Source organism: Protopterus annectens, chromosome 9.part0 (genome assembly GCF_019279795.1).
Source record: "Protopterus annectens isolate FY-2018-M chromosome 9.part0, PAN1.0, whole genome shotgun sequence".
Classification (NCBI taxonomy): Eukaryota; Metazoa; Chordata; order Ceratodontiformes; family Protopteridae; genus Protopterus; species Protopterus annectens.
In genome coordinates this window covers 1,138,773,120-1,138,787,775 of record NC_056743.1, presented here as the reverse complement: position 1 = coordinate 1,138,787,775, position 14,656 = coordinate 1,138,773,120, and the positions used below count along the sequence as shown (strand labels likewise).

At 39.6% G+C, this 14,656-nt stretch overlaps 1 protein-coding gene across 3 annotated transcripts in view; it reads right to left on the bottom strand.

Annotated features, from left to right (window-relative positions):
- STX3 (syntaxin 3) overlaps window positions 1-14,656 on the bottom strand; it is a 580,698-nt gene that overhangs the window by 170,793 nt on the left and 395,249 nt on the right. For all 3 annotated transcript variants that reach the window (XM_044084003.1, XM_044084001.1, XM_044084002.1), the window contains exon 3: window positions 6,722-6,821. In XM_044084003.1, coding sequence (XP_043939938.1) covers window positions 6,722-6,821 — 100 coding nt within the window. The remainder of the gene's footprint in view (window positions 1-6,721; window positions 6,822-14,656) is intronic.

Here is a 14,656-nt window from a genome sequence, read left to right as displayed (position 1 = left end):
CAAGCAGCACTCGCTAAAGCCAAGAATGTTGCCTCCATGGGTCCTGACAGCATCCAATTTTGCCTCATGAACAGTCTAAAACATGATCCATTAGGACCACTTGAGGCATTCAACTACAGCCTTAAAACAAGCTACATTTCAAGTGAATGGAGGACCACAACACTTATTCCCCTCCACAAGGGTGGAGCATCAACCAACCCAGGGAACTACATACCCATCAGTCTAATATGAAAAGCCATGGAATGAATTATCATGGAAATGATAACCAAGGACACTGGTAACCAACAGATACTGGACCCATACCCATCACAATTTGGCTTGGTTAAGGAAAGGTCATGCCTACTTAACCTGGTAGACTTTTCTGAATCACCAAGGCAATGAACAATGGTAAAACAGGCCATACTATTTATCTTGACCTGGCTAAGGCATTTGATACAATACCCTACTCAGGCATTGCTGAAAAGCTCTCTGAGCTGGACATTAACCCTTACATAACTCAGTGGAGTGCTGACCGGCTCACAGACAGGGCCCAAGAAGTCAGGATCACTGAGATCACCTCCACAAAGAGATCTTACACCAGTGGAGTCCTCCAGGGCTCAGTGCTGGCCCCACTCCTGTCTGGCATCTACTTCTTGGAAGTGAAGGCTAACATTAAAGGCCTCTGGCTCACCAAGATCACAAATGAGTAAATTGGGCAGTATTATAGATTCCCCCAAGACACAAACATCTTGTAAGTGGATTTAATACAGGCAAATGATTCATGCCAAAACTATGGCCTTAAACTCATTGCCAAAAATGCAATATAATGCCCTTTGAGAAACTGTCGACCCAAGTTAATTACTCCATTAATAAAATGCCCCTAAGAGTTAACCCAGTAGTAAGGTAACTGGAACATATGAAGACAGCAATCTGGCTTTTGACCAACATGCAGCTAAGATAATAAGAAAATCATTCTATGTCACCCAAGTTATAGGTTAGGGCATGGCATTCAGATTCATGGAAGTTATGGTACCACTCTACTGTCATTGAATATAATTCCCCTTTTGGCATGTATCTAACCAGACACTTGCAACAGTTGGAATTCTCACAGAGGTTTCTCACTGGGAGAATTCAGGGCAAGAATACCCTGTTTTACACCAATTGCCTAAAGGCTCTGTCTCTGTATTCAGTTTGCTACAGGTTGTTGAGAGGGGATCTTTGTCTGGCTTACAGAGCTTCCTCAGACCCAGCCCTGATGGATCTGTTGTACATGTGCAAAACAAACAGCACCAGAAACACTAGATACAGGGATCTGAACTTATCTTGCAACAAACATAACATGCTCAATAGGGAGATATGCATCCCAAATGATCCACGCACTACAGAATAGGCTCCCCAGGCCTGTAAAACAAAGTTTATACCTGACCCTATTCAAACAAAAGCTTGACAACTAGATGGGAAATCATAAATTTACCCACCAGTCTGGTCCATGTGCCCCTTATGGACAGACGCCATCAATAAGGAAAGTGTTATCCTAATACCCCCTATTATCCTAATACTCTCCCACCCCACAACTCCTTAGCTACCTGCCTACTAACATGCCCCCCATATTGTACCTACCTCGCTCATAAGGAAGTCGATCCTTAAACTAAAAACTACTTCCATAGCTGTAGAGCAGTTACCATCAAACTACCTAAAATAGCCACAGACGTCAAAGCCTTCCCTGTGTCCATACTAATTAATAGGTCCATAGCAGTAAAATACATCCTGTCACTGTGGAAAAAATCCTACATCATACAACTACACAAAGGTGCCACATCTACAGAGTTTAATAACTACAGACCAATAACAATTCTCTCACCTTCTCCAAAATATTAGAGAAATCCATCCGTATACAGCTGATGCAATACCTAACCTTAAATAACCTGCTGTCAGAAATACAACATGGCTTTAGGCCTCAGCACAGCACCACTATGGCTCTATTACATTTTATCTATATAATAAGCCAACACAGCAACAATGGTCTACTTGTGTCCACCATCTTCTTAGTACTTGTCAAAGGCATTTGATACTGTCTTGCACCAGCAACTGCTCGTTTGGCTCTCCTTAAAACGACTTTCACATGGTTTCTTGGTTACCTATCTGGAACGCAACATGCTGTTAAATTGCAACAAACCTACTTATCCTTTCAGCCAGTTACTATAGGTGTCCTTCAGGGATCTATCCTGGGTCTTCTCCTATTTAATATATTTAATAAAGATCTCCAGACCTCCACTCACCATGCTAGTTTAGTTCAGTATGTAGATAACATTAATGTGTGTGGCCTTAACAATAAATAAGCTTCAAGACATTACCCAAAAATCTTTCTTCTCTGTAGAACTTTGGCTCAAAGAATTAAACCTCCTACTCATCCCCAAGAAAACTAAGTTAATGCTTTTTACCTCAAAAAGTTGCTAAAATCAAAAGCAATTTTTACCATAAAGTCAATGAATAATACTGTTACTGAAGCTGTAACTCACAGTAAACGTCTGGGCCTTATAATAGATGACCATTGCATTTTCATCCCCTTTGGTAAAAACGCTGTACCCATGAGCTACCACATAGGTGGTAGTCTACTTAACACTGAAAGTGTGATAAGAGACCTTGGGTCACAGGTGGACAGTAGTCTCTCCTTTGATAACCACATCGCCACAGTAGTCAGGAAATCCTTCTACATGGCACACCTCATCACAAAAGGTTTCTCATCCAGGAAAAAAGAGGTCATTGTTCCCCTCTACCCTTCACACATTAGACCCATTATAGAGTACAATGCCCCTTTTGGTATGTACCTCACAAGACATCTACAACAACTGGAAAGGCTGCAGAAATACCTCAAAAAGAGGATTACCGGCCTCAAACAGATTCCCTACGCAAACTGTCTAAAAAAACTCCAGCTTTACTCCGTCGCATATCGCCTACTCAAAGGTGATCTCTGCCTAACATACAAAGCTATGTCAAACCCAGAGTTGGTGGACATGCTCCACTTAAAGAAATCCCAATCCCTCTGAACTACACACTCTAGGGACCTAAACCTTGTCACCACAATAAACAGAATATGCTGGAGGGATAGATTCCTGTCCCAGAGACTCCCCATGCTCTAGAACAAACTATATCAAACAAAGCTCCTCATTAGCACTCTTCAAGAAAAATCTTGATGATTGGATGAGAAATAGGAAATTCGTCCCGGGGATCTCCACTGTGCCTCTGCTCGACAGGGGCACAGGAAAATAATTTTCTTGGGTTGCGAAAGCCAGGGTACCTTTTTGGCTAGGCTTGTATAGCCCCTAGGGCCAATAGCCTAGTACCTACTGAACCAGCATACACTGCACACCATCAAATCTACTCACCAGAAACTAGGCTCCCTATACAGAATCAATGGATTCCTTACAGATACTTCAAGAAAAACTCCAGCCACCACCTTCTTACTGCCAAATCTCTTATATTCCACTCGTATCCTAACAAACAAACAATACATACATAAAATAAACTTGCTTCCTGCTACAATAAAGTAGCTAAATTTGCCACAATCTCCCTCATAAGGCCCAAATTGTCATAGTTTAAACCAAATAAACTGTCTTGAACTACACAACTGCCTAACATATTAACAACTAACTACAGCACACAAGTTCCATCGTCCAGAAAAATGCCCTGCACTACATACCTTACTACTGACATACTGTCCAGCAAGGGACCTCTGCTCTAGAAACAAATTCTTACTAGTTACAAATAAGTCAAATAATGTTGCAGGAAACTCGCTGTAATCCCAATTCCTTGCTAAACTCTTGAACAGTATTATCCCCACACAAATAAAACTCTCCGACAAGCTCAACAGCTTTAAATCACTGCTTAAAGAACATCTTGACCATCCTTGGTCCTGCACATGGTCATCTCAAGGTTGAGACTTTGTGTTCACCATATGATACTCTCCAAATACTCTCCCTAAACAGAATACACTCAAACTCTCACTGAAATGACAAAACAATCGATAACTGCTGGCTGTACACTATACATTAAGTTACACGTAGGCTTTCTCTTTAGTAAGTTCTACCTCTGTAAAAATCTTAGAATGTATAAATGTAACTACTGTTTTGTGTAAATGTAAATAGAAATATAACTACTCTGTGTTTAACTGGAACTTAGTATAATGTAATTAAGCAAATGGAGCTTTTTTCCCCAGGGCCTTGCTGAAAATGGGTATTACCCAGTCAGACTTTTCCCTGTAAAGAAAGGCAAATAAAATAAAATAAATATGATACTTGGGACCAAATGTTTTGGGGTGTGTAGCTAGGCTTGTTAGGGCTCTAGCGATTATTAGCCTAGGAACAGCCTTTGAAGCTATGAAACCAAATCTATTACTTAGATGGACGAGCACAGTGCCCCATGTTCCCTAATGTATGAATGAGAGTGGGCTACCAGCCTCTACCAATGGAAAAGAATAGTACCCTTTGCCACTTACAGAAGGGAGGAGAGCAGAGATCCTTAATAATTCTGTATGATACAATACTGCGCCAATTGGTCTAGTCTGCCACCGTATAGAGGGTGGAAATGTAATCTATTCCTAGTGCAGCAGGGAAGGACGCTAAGCCCCTTAACCTCTACTATGGGAACATAACTCTCAACTGTCGAGATTCTCACAGAATGTCCAGATTTTTACCTCAAAATTTCAGTCTGTTCCTCATAAAATTTGTGGTTTTCTAGCAAATCACAATGGGATGATCTGAGGAATTAAATCACTAAATAATGACATACATTTGAGTTTCAGACTTCATGTCCTTTAAAAATGCATTGTAACACAAACCTCGTCATTCCAGCTACTTTTTTTTAAGTTTATAAGAACAATATTTAAATTCTGTCCATATTTGAGGGGCTTTGTCCTCCCATTATGTCAGGCTTTGCCCAGATTTCTTGGGCTAAGAGGTTGAGAGGTATGTATGGGAAACAGTGCAGCAGTCTTTGACCAATGCTGTAAGAACGGAAAAATCAGTTCTCAATTCCCTGCTACAGGGAAACACTCTACCATTTTTAATGTTGCAAGAATATAAATAAAGTATCTTACTCTCTCATAATTTGTATTTTCAGAGTTGTCAAGCAGGGAAGCTAGCACTTTCTTATAGCAAGGGCAATTCACTATTCCCAACGGCCTATTCTGTTTCTTGGACCTGCAAAATATAACGCAGTTTCCCTGTACTGTAAATAAAGTAGTCAACCTCAGTCTATGATGTTGCTGGGGACACTAACCTCTGGTCATTATTGCAAAGAAAAAACATTTTCTTACTATCTTCTGTAGAAATAAATATTGTGCCCTTTGCAATGGAAAAGGAATGGGGTTTCCTCCTGGCAATATCCTGTAAGATGAGGCACCAAACTCCATACAACTAATTATTGACTGGGTTAGAACCCCTTACCCCATGCTCTTAAGTGCACTTTGCAATTTGCTTTATTAAGATTAGGATTCCTTTGTATTGTGACTTAAGACAGAGCATTGTGACTCTCCATTTAATGTTGTAAGATGAACACTCAAACCTGTAACATCCCATTAAGAAAGGGGTACAGTGTCCTATGCCTACATGTCTTGAGAAGAACTCAGCCTCTTACCCTATGCTACCAGTGGTGATCATTGTGCTTTTTGTCTGAAGCTGTAGAAATGAGATGTAATCTCCATAGCTCTTGCTGTAGAAAAGTGAATTCTTGATCTATTTTCCAGTATGGAGTACTCAAACTTCTATGTTGGAAGACAGGAGACAGTGCTCGTTTCTTATGCTGAAGAATGTATTTTGTCACTCACATTTCTATATGAGGAAGACATCTAATTGATGCTTAGAGTTCTGGCCATCTTTGTAGGCTCCACTTCATCATATGATTACTGTATCTTGTCTTACAAGAAATACTGTACTATAGTACACAGCTGTCTCCCAGTTTTCTCCCTACAGCGGGTGTTGTAAATCCATTTCAATGAATTAAAAGAGTGGGACAACAGAAATAACACTTAATGGTTCTCTGCTGGTGCCTGGGTGCAGGATACAGACCCTTTTCTGGAGCCGGTAACACAAGAGTCAAATCCAGAACTGTAGAAGATGTTCTGAGTATTTCTTTTGATTATAACTTCTGAATGCACAAGACTGCTAACAACCACCCCCCCCCAAAAAAAAACTCACCTATCTACTTCAAAGGTTACAGCACCATGAATAAAGGTGAAGATTATTTTTATAGTCTTACATTTTTCCCCTTACACACACAATGGATTTTTGGTTAATTAGCAGCCTATTCTGATCCATCACCCTGTGCTGTACAATTACATAAAAACTCTGTTGGCTATGTTACAGCGTGTACTGAGCCCATAACTCTCCACTGTCCAGATTTTTGCAGAATGTCCAGATTTTTGACTCATATTTTGGTCCATTTCTCATAAAACTGTAGTTTTCTGGCAAATCAAGGGCAAATCATTGAGAACTGAAGTCAGAAAATGCCAGACATTTGATTTTCAGACTTCATATCCTTCAGAAAATTCATGCTAATGCAAAATCTATTATTCTATCAACTTTTTGTAAGATAGGAGCAATATTTAAAAAGTGTCCCTATTTTTGGGTCTTTGTCCCCCACTATTTGTAGCTTTGCCCAGATTTTGTGCTGCAAGAGGTTGAGAGGTATGATTAAGCCACTAATCTGATGTGCAAAAACAGATTATAAAACCTCCAGAACTTACTCTGCTCAGGTATTGGGGCAGATAGAATGACACTATACAAGCGTTTTACTTCTTCCACATTGTCTGAGATTTTGTCGATATTCTGCCGTATCTCTTCAATCTGCAAGAAGAAGAAAAAATAAGGATTAGTGCGTGGAAGTATGGAAAATGGATACAGATAGAAACATACTGAAGCATTAAATATGACAGACAAAAAGAGAGAGGTATAAAAATTAAAAGGAAATATGCAATTACAGGATATACACAACATAAGAGTCAACAGTGCAAAAAAAAAAAAAAACAAACAAGACATGAAACAGCAAAAGAAAAAATTCATGAAAACAAGAAAAACCTACAGATGAGAGATACATGAAAAAGAACAAAATGAGAACTACGGATGAAGAGAAAAGTAAAAGGAGTAGTTCTGAGTAACAAGAAAGTGAAATACTTGTGCAGCCAAGCAAAGATTAAGGCCTTTTGCCCCCATGTATGCTAACCTGTTGATGGCTTCATTAGAAACTAATTTTCTGTATAAACATGAATTTAGGAAGAAACATGTGATACCTTATTATGACTACATAGATGAATTAATATTCATTTGTAGGGGCGGCCAAGAAGAAGTGGCACAGTCTGTTTCTAACAATTTTAATTTATACTTTGATGTTTACAACATGCAAATGAAACAGCATTTTTGGACCTGAGGGTCCTGCTAATGGTGCTATTTGTACTTCTTTTCATAAAAAGTTTCAAGATGGTGGGTAATTTTTACATGGAAATAATTGCCACCCTCCTCATTTGCTTTCATTGCCTTATGGGGAATTATTAAGATTGTTATGAGTTTGTAATAATGAGGATGACTTTTATGATAAGTTGTATAAAACTGTTAATATGTTTTGCAATAGGGGGTATAGTTATGATATGATTAATGAGGCTATTGGAAGGGTTTTAAAGTAGAATCTTTTTCTTTCGGCTTTGCCTAGTTAGGGGTCACCACAGCGGATCACCTGTCCTCTCATGATTGGCAGTGGAGTTTTACAGTGTCGAGTTGCCAGCCAGGCAGCAAACCTACAACATAAGGCACTCACGCCTAGAGCCAGTTTAGAGTGTCCAATCCACCTACAGCATGTCTTTGGGATGTGAGAGGAAACCGGAGCATCTGGAGGAAACCCACGTGACACAGGGAGGACATGCAGACTCCACACAAAAGGCATCCCAGCCAATGATCGAACCGGAGAACCTCTTGCTGTGAGATGGCAATGCTAACCGCTGCACCACCGCAAAGGGTTTTAAAGTAGAATAATGGACAATATTTATGTAAAGAGAATGATACTATATTTTGTAATGCCTTGAAGGAACAAATATATTTTGTGACAATTTATAACATTTTAAGTGAAAAGATTAGTAGTAGATTGAAGTACTACTGGAATTTTCTTTTAAAGAATCAAGATTTAACTAAAATGTTTCTGAGACATCTTTGTGTCTCATATAATTAGGGATGTAATCTTAAAGATATGCTGGTTCGTAGTTATTTTGTTTCCCCTGTTTTGAGTTTTGACAGATTACCTGTGGCTTCTGGTACTTTTCCATGCAATAGATGTGCAGTTTGCTGTCATGTAGTTAGCTCTTTTAAGATGATAAATAATATAAAATTTTCACCAATAGGTTGTTTTTCTTGTAATACTAAGGGAGTTGTATATACTTTGTGATGTCAATGTAATTTATTTTACATTGGACAGACTAAAACAATGTTTAAAGTTAGATCATCAGAACATATTAGGGATATTAAAAACAAATGTATAGAGAAGTCTGCGTCCGCATATTTTAAAGAGAAACATAATAGTGATTTTGGGTTATTGAAAGGTACCATTCTTGAAAAGGTTAATTTCAATACAGGAAGTGGTTTTGTTTTAAAAGAACAGCTTCTACGTAAAGAATCTTTTATTTTAAAATATAACACTTTGAAGCCTGGGGATTTAGATTGTGAAATTAACTGGAAATATCTGCTTTCATTATTTTATTATTAATTGGAAAATCATGTCTTTTTTACGTATAAAAGGATGTTTTAATGTGATTTGTTACTCCTTGAGGCCGTGGCGCTAGAGATGATTTAACCTTATTTTATTTTGTAGTGTATATTTATTTTATTTTGCTTGTGGTTAAGCAAATAAGATTAGAGTATGGAAGAAAATAGGTCTGGACAGAGAAGGTAGCATATCGAACATTAAAGAAAAGACAGAAATGCAATGGCCTCTCCCACCTTCTCTTCCACCTACCAGGAACAGGGTTATAACCTAAAACATGAACAGAGTTCAACAAAGGATGCATGCAAGTTGTAGGCTGAATATTTTTTAGAATATGCTAGAACTTCAGTAAGTTGCATCTCAAGGAAATGAACACCCTTCCATACAGCACAAATGTCATGAAGAGCACAATTAATGCTTCTTGTATCGGTAGCATTCTACTCAACAAAAGTGGTCCAACACCATCTCTACTGTTCAAAAGCATTATCACTACCCGAACAATAACATCAATAACAATACATCAGTAACCTGAAGTTGTTCTGTGTTATTATTTCATTCAAACTGACAGTCAAACAGCATCTTAACACCAGATCAATGGTCTAGCATCATTCAAGTGTGCAGTATACAGCTCAAGGGCATTCTGACCCAAACTGTTAGGGCATTTGTATCATCCTTTGAGAGCATTTAGCTGGCCAGCAGCTTTCTTGGCAAAACAGTAAATTATAAGTATATTTTAAAGAGAGAGGGGTTCACACAGGCATACACATACCACACTAAAAATAATTCCTCTCCAAGATGTATAGTCCCCAATTACGGGAGAAAAGTTTTAAACGTTAATTTCTCAACTTCTTCCTTTTGTACCAGCTGTGCCAAAACCAATACATCAAAATTTGACCTTGATGGTATAACAGCATCTTATCCTATGAATGACTGAACAGCAGTGTTTTATCATTTGCAGTGCTTGTACAGCAAATAATTTTGCTTACTGATGTGTCTGACAATGTTATGCATGTACAGAAGCAATAAACTGATTTCAAGTACATCCAGAAGGAAGGAAATAGGTTTACAATGCCAGTACTGTAGTATGCAGACAAAAGAAATGGTAAAAAGCATTCTTACATCTGAGTAATGCTGGCAAACTATTGTGGAATCATACTGGTGCTATAGCAACATTCACATGCGCCAGTACCTGCAGTCTCAGAAGCAAAGTCTCAGACTTTAGAGAAATTAATGGTAAACATTAACTTAGCAAAGCAGCAGTTATCAAAACATGGAAATTAAGATGAGACTGTAAAAATCCAAATTATACAGCTTGTTTGAAGTGGTAAGTTGCAGAAAAAAAGGGATATGTAATGGTAATTAACTTGAACAGTAGACAACTGATGATCTATACACATAGCATGCAGTGGGAGGTGATGAAACAGATGACATATCTCCTACAGCAGGTGATGGCACAGCTACTACACATGCATGGTGTGGTGGGGTGTGGGGAGGAGACAACATTCCAGCAGTGTGCACCTTACAGAGCAGCTGCTGAGACAGAGAAAAAAATTCCTGTTGGCAGATGACTCTGATGTGGCAAGAAGCATTTCACAACAGCAGAAAAATGGCATTTTCAGCAGGGGGCAGACCTTTACAACTGAATGGTAAATCTCACTAGAGAGGATTCCAGCTTGTATCTATTAATTAAATGGAGGATGAAGGCAGAAATGAGAGACTGGGGTTGGGTCCCTTAGACTTCAATAATCAATGCACTGAGCAATGCCAGATAAATATCATGGCATACAAAGGATTGGATCCTGAACATAAGAAAGTGGGACTTCAACTGATGAAGTCATACACCAAGCAAAAGAAGTGACCAGTTTATTTATTTGCATTTAAATCCATTTACTTGTATTTGTTTACTGAAAAAGTCTGACTGGGCCTTGAAAGATACTAAATCAGTGGAGGCATGGAGAAACAAAGGTCCAATATTTTACACAGAAGTGAAACAAGACAAACATATAAAAGAGAAATTACATAACTTGAATCGGCTTTAATGCAAGGTGTTAGATTAGTATCAAAAATAAAAATGTACATTATGATTAGTAATATTGATGGCAGCCTCGGTGGTGCAGCGGCTAGTGTTGTCGCCTCACAGCAAGAGGTTCTCCCGTTCAATTCTCGGCTGGAGCGCCTTCTGTGCGGAGTCTGCATGTCCTCCCCACGGTCAAGTGACGTTAAAGACATGCAGGTAGGTGTGAGCATGAATGGGCGTGCCTTCGTTGAAGGTTGGGCGTCAGGCTGGCAACTCGGCACCGTAAAAATCCACTGCCAATCATGAGCGGACCAGAGTTCCGCTGTGGCAACCCCTAACTGGGAAAAGCTGAAAGTCTACATACATGATTAGTAATATTGATACATGGTTACAGACTATCCAGTGCTTCATTCCTATCAACCTTCTGCATCAACCTACAGAAGTATATTGAAGAAACAAAACTTTAAAACATGGACTGTTCTGCATGGTTTTACATAAGAGGTACTTAACAATGTTACTCAAAAGTCAAACAGATCACACTTGGTGGAGAAATGATTAACATGTGAAAGCAGATACCTATATACAACAAACCTTCAAGTTAGGTAAATAAAGAAAGCAACTATGTACCTAAGATTATCAAATAATATATACGTTCACAAGTTGTTACTAGGCTAATGGACACTAGGGCCCTTACAAGCCTAGTCACGCACTCCAAACCATTTGGGTCCCAAGTATCACATGGGAGGGGAAATGTTAGTAGGCAGGCAGATAAGGATTTGTAGAAGGTGTTAGTTACGATAACACTTTTCTTATTGACAGCCTCTGTCCATAAGGGACATGGGGCCACAATGGGTACAAGGTTTTGTATGAAAAGGGTCAGGGATAAATTCTGTTTTGCAGGGACAGTGAGCCTATTCCATAGTGCAGCAATCCTTCAAGACACTTATTTGTCTCTCCAGCTTGTTCTGTTTATGTCACAGGTGAAGTTTAGAGCCCTGTATCTAGTGTTTCTGGTGCTATATGTTTTGCACATGTGCAGTAGATTCATCAGTTGATGGTCCACCCTTGTGGAGGAGAATGACTGTTGCAGTCCTCCATTCACTTGGAGCACAGCTGGATCTGAGGAAGCCCTGTAAGCCAAGCAAAGATCCCCTCTCAGCAGCCTGTAGGAGACTGAATACAGAGACAGAGCCTTGAGGCGATCAGTGTAGGACAGGATACTCATGCCATTCTCCTGATGCAAGTGTCTGGTTAGATACATGTCAAAGGAGACACTGAATTCAATCATAGATCTGATAAGGGCCAAATAGAGTGGTACTATAAAGTCCTTCGATCTGGATGCCATATGCTTAGCTAAAGAATGATTTTCTTGTTATCTTAGCTACATGTTGGTCAAAGGTCAGACTGCTGTATATATATATGTTCCCAGATCCCTTACTACTGGGTCAACTCTTAGAGGCGTTTTATTGATGGAGTTACTAACTTGGGTTGACATTTTCCTAAGAGCATTATAATGCCTTTTTTTGGCATTTAGTTTTAGGCCATGGCTTTGGCACATGTCATTTGTCTGTGTTAAACCCACTTGCAAGATGTTGGCGTTTTGAGGGGAATATATAATAGTTCCCAATTTACAGTCATCAGTGAAGATGGTGAGCCAGAGGCCTTCAAAATTGGTCTTGACTTCCAAAAAGTAGATGCCAAACAGAAACTGGTCCAGCACGTAGCAATGGGGGCTTCACTGGTGACCGATCTCCTGATGGATGTGGTCTCACCAATCCTGACTTCTTGGGTCCTGTCTGTGAGCCAGCCAGTAATCCAGTGAGTTATGTAAAGGTTTATGCCTAGCTCAGACAGCTTGCCAACAGCCTGAGTGGGATATTCTATCAAATGCCTTAGCCGGGTTAGGATAGGCACTGTTTTACCCTCATCCATTGCATTTGTGACCCTCTCAAAGAAATCTTCCAGGCGAAGTAGGCATGACCTTACCTTAATAAATCCAAACTGGGATGGGTCCAGTGTCTGCACGTTGCCAACATCCTTGTTTATCATTTCCATGATAATTTTTTTCCATGTCTTTGCATATTAGGTTTGTTAGACTGATGGGTCTATAGTTCCCTGGATTAGTTGATGATCTGCCCTTGTGGAGGAGAATGACTGTTGCAGTCCTCCATTCACTTGGAGTATAGCCTGTTTCAAGGCTGTAGTTGAAGAGTGCCTCATGTGGTCCTGGTAGATCATGTTTCAGACTGTTCTGGAGGCAACCAGGGATGCTGTCGGGACCCATGGAGGCAATATTTTTGGCTTTAGCGAGTGCTGCCAGCACATGGCTCCAGTTGATGATAGCTGGGAAAGTATATTGGAGGGGAGTTTGCCTTCTGAAGCTGGGGGCAGGGTGGGAGGGTGGAGTTTGAGCTGAATTTATCAGCTAGTAGATTTGCTATGTCACCTTTATTGGTGTAGGTGGTATCACTCATCACCGTAAGATTGTTCTTAGCCTGCAAGGCTATACTGACTTCATAGCTGACCTTGTTGGACTTAGTTCGACCTCTTAATTTTTTGATGTACTTAAGGGAGTTGTCATTTCTTGATTTTGGTCATGAGTTTTCTTCTTTTATTATATATACCCTATTTAGGTAAGGATTCAACCAGTGGGGTTTGTTTTTAGTGTTTTTGGGTTTATTTCTGGTATGTACAGCAGCTTCTGTACAGCCATTCATATGTTTGAATAGTGACTCTGTGAATAATTCTGCATAGCTAGCTGTGGTCTCAGGTGTAGCTGAAACCTATAATGCTGGCAAACTGTCTCTTAATACGATATAGTTTATCTTTGAATAGTTCCTAACTGTTACTAGTTGATTTTTACTTCAAATGAGACAACTTTGTGATTTGACCTCACTAGTGAGGATGTAACATGGGGGGGGGCTTCAATGCTCTCCCATGTTGGTGAGTACCAGATCCAGTATGCTTGTCACTCTGGTTGGAGTGTGCACTATCTATTCCAGAGTGCTTGTGTTAATAAAAGTCCAGGAAGCATTCTACTTGTGAGTTTGAGGTAGTGTATCAGGTAGTTAAAGTCACCAATGACTAGGGTGTTTGGTTGGATGGCAAGTATCTCTAGTAGGTTTAGGTAAGAGTTGTGAAACTGTAGGGGCATAGATGGTGACCTGTAGCTAGCCATGACATGGTGACAGACTTGATCTATGGTAATTTCCATGTGGATGAGCGCCATGGTATCATCCTGTTTATCAATCCTGGAAGTATGTTTGTTGCTAACATAGATGGAGACACCTCCACCTTTGTCTCTAGTATGTGCTGTTGTTGATCTAAATGTGTCAAAGACACTGTAGCTTTGGACTTCCAGAGTACTTTCTACAACTTTAAACCAAGTCTTGGTTACAGTTTGTTACTGCACAGATACAGCACAGATGTCTGCATTCTCCAGAGTGAGAAGGACTTGAAGGTCGTCAAATTTTTGTTTAGGCTCCAAGCACTGAACAGTAACTCCTTAAGGTTGCTTGTAGACTTTTTCACTATGTTAGTAGTTTTGATTTTTGGCATTGCCTACAAAAGGCTCCAAGGGGATGAATACAGTTTTAGCCAAAAGCCTAGTGGGGACAGCTACAACTCATTCTTGGCAAGACAAAGTGGTCTTTTGAATATGTTATCCCATTCTGACAGATATTGGATCCCCTGGAGTGACACCAGAAACTAATCAAATTATTAAAATCAATTATGTTATGTTCATACTGAGGCACCATCTTTGTTGAATGTTGAATGATGCTTAATGCAACACTCATACCTATCTGTGACACATATTCCAAGAGATCCATTATGTCTCTTCATGTAGTCCAGTGAGGTATGCCTCAGGTCATTTACACATACACGGACTATGATAAATTATACTGGTACCTGGGGTTC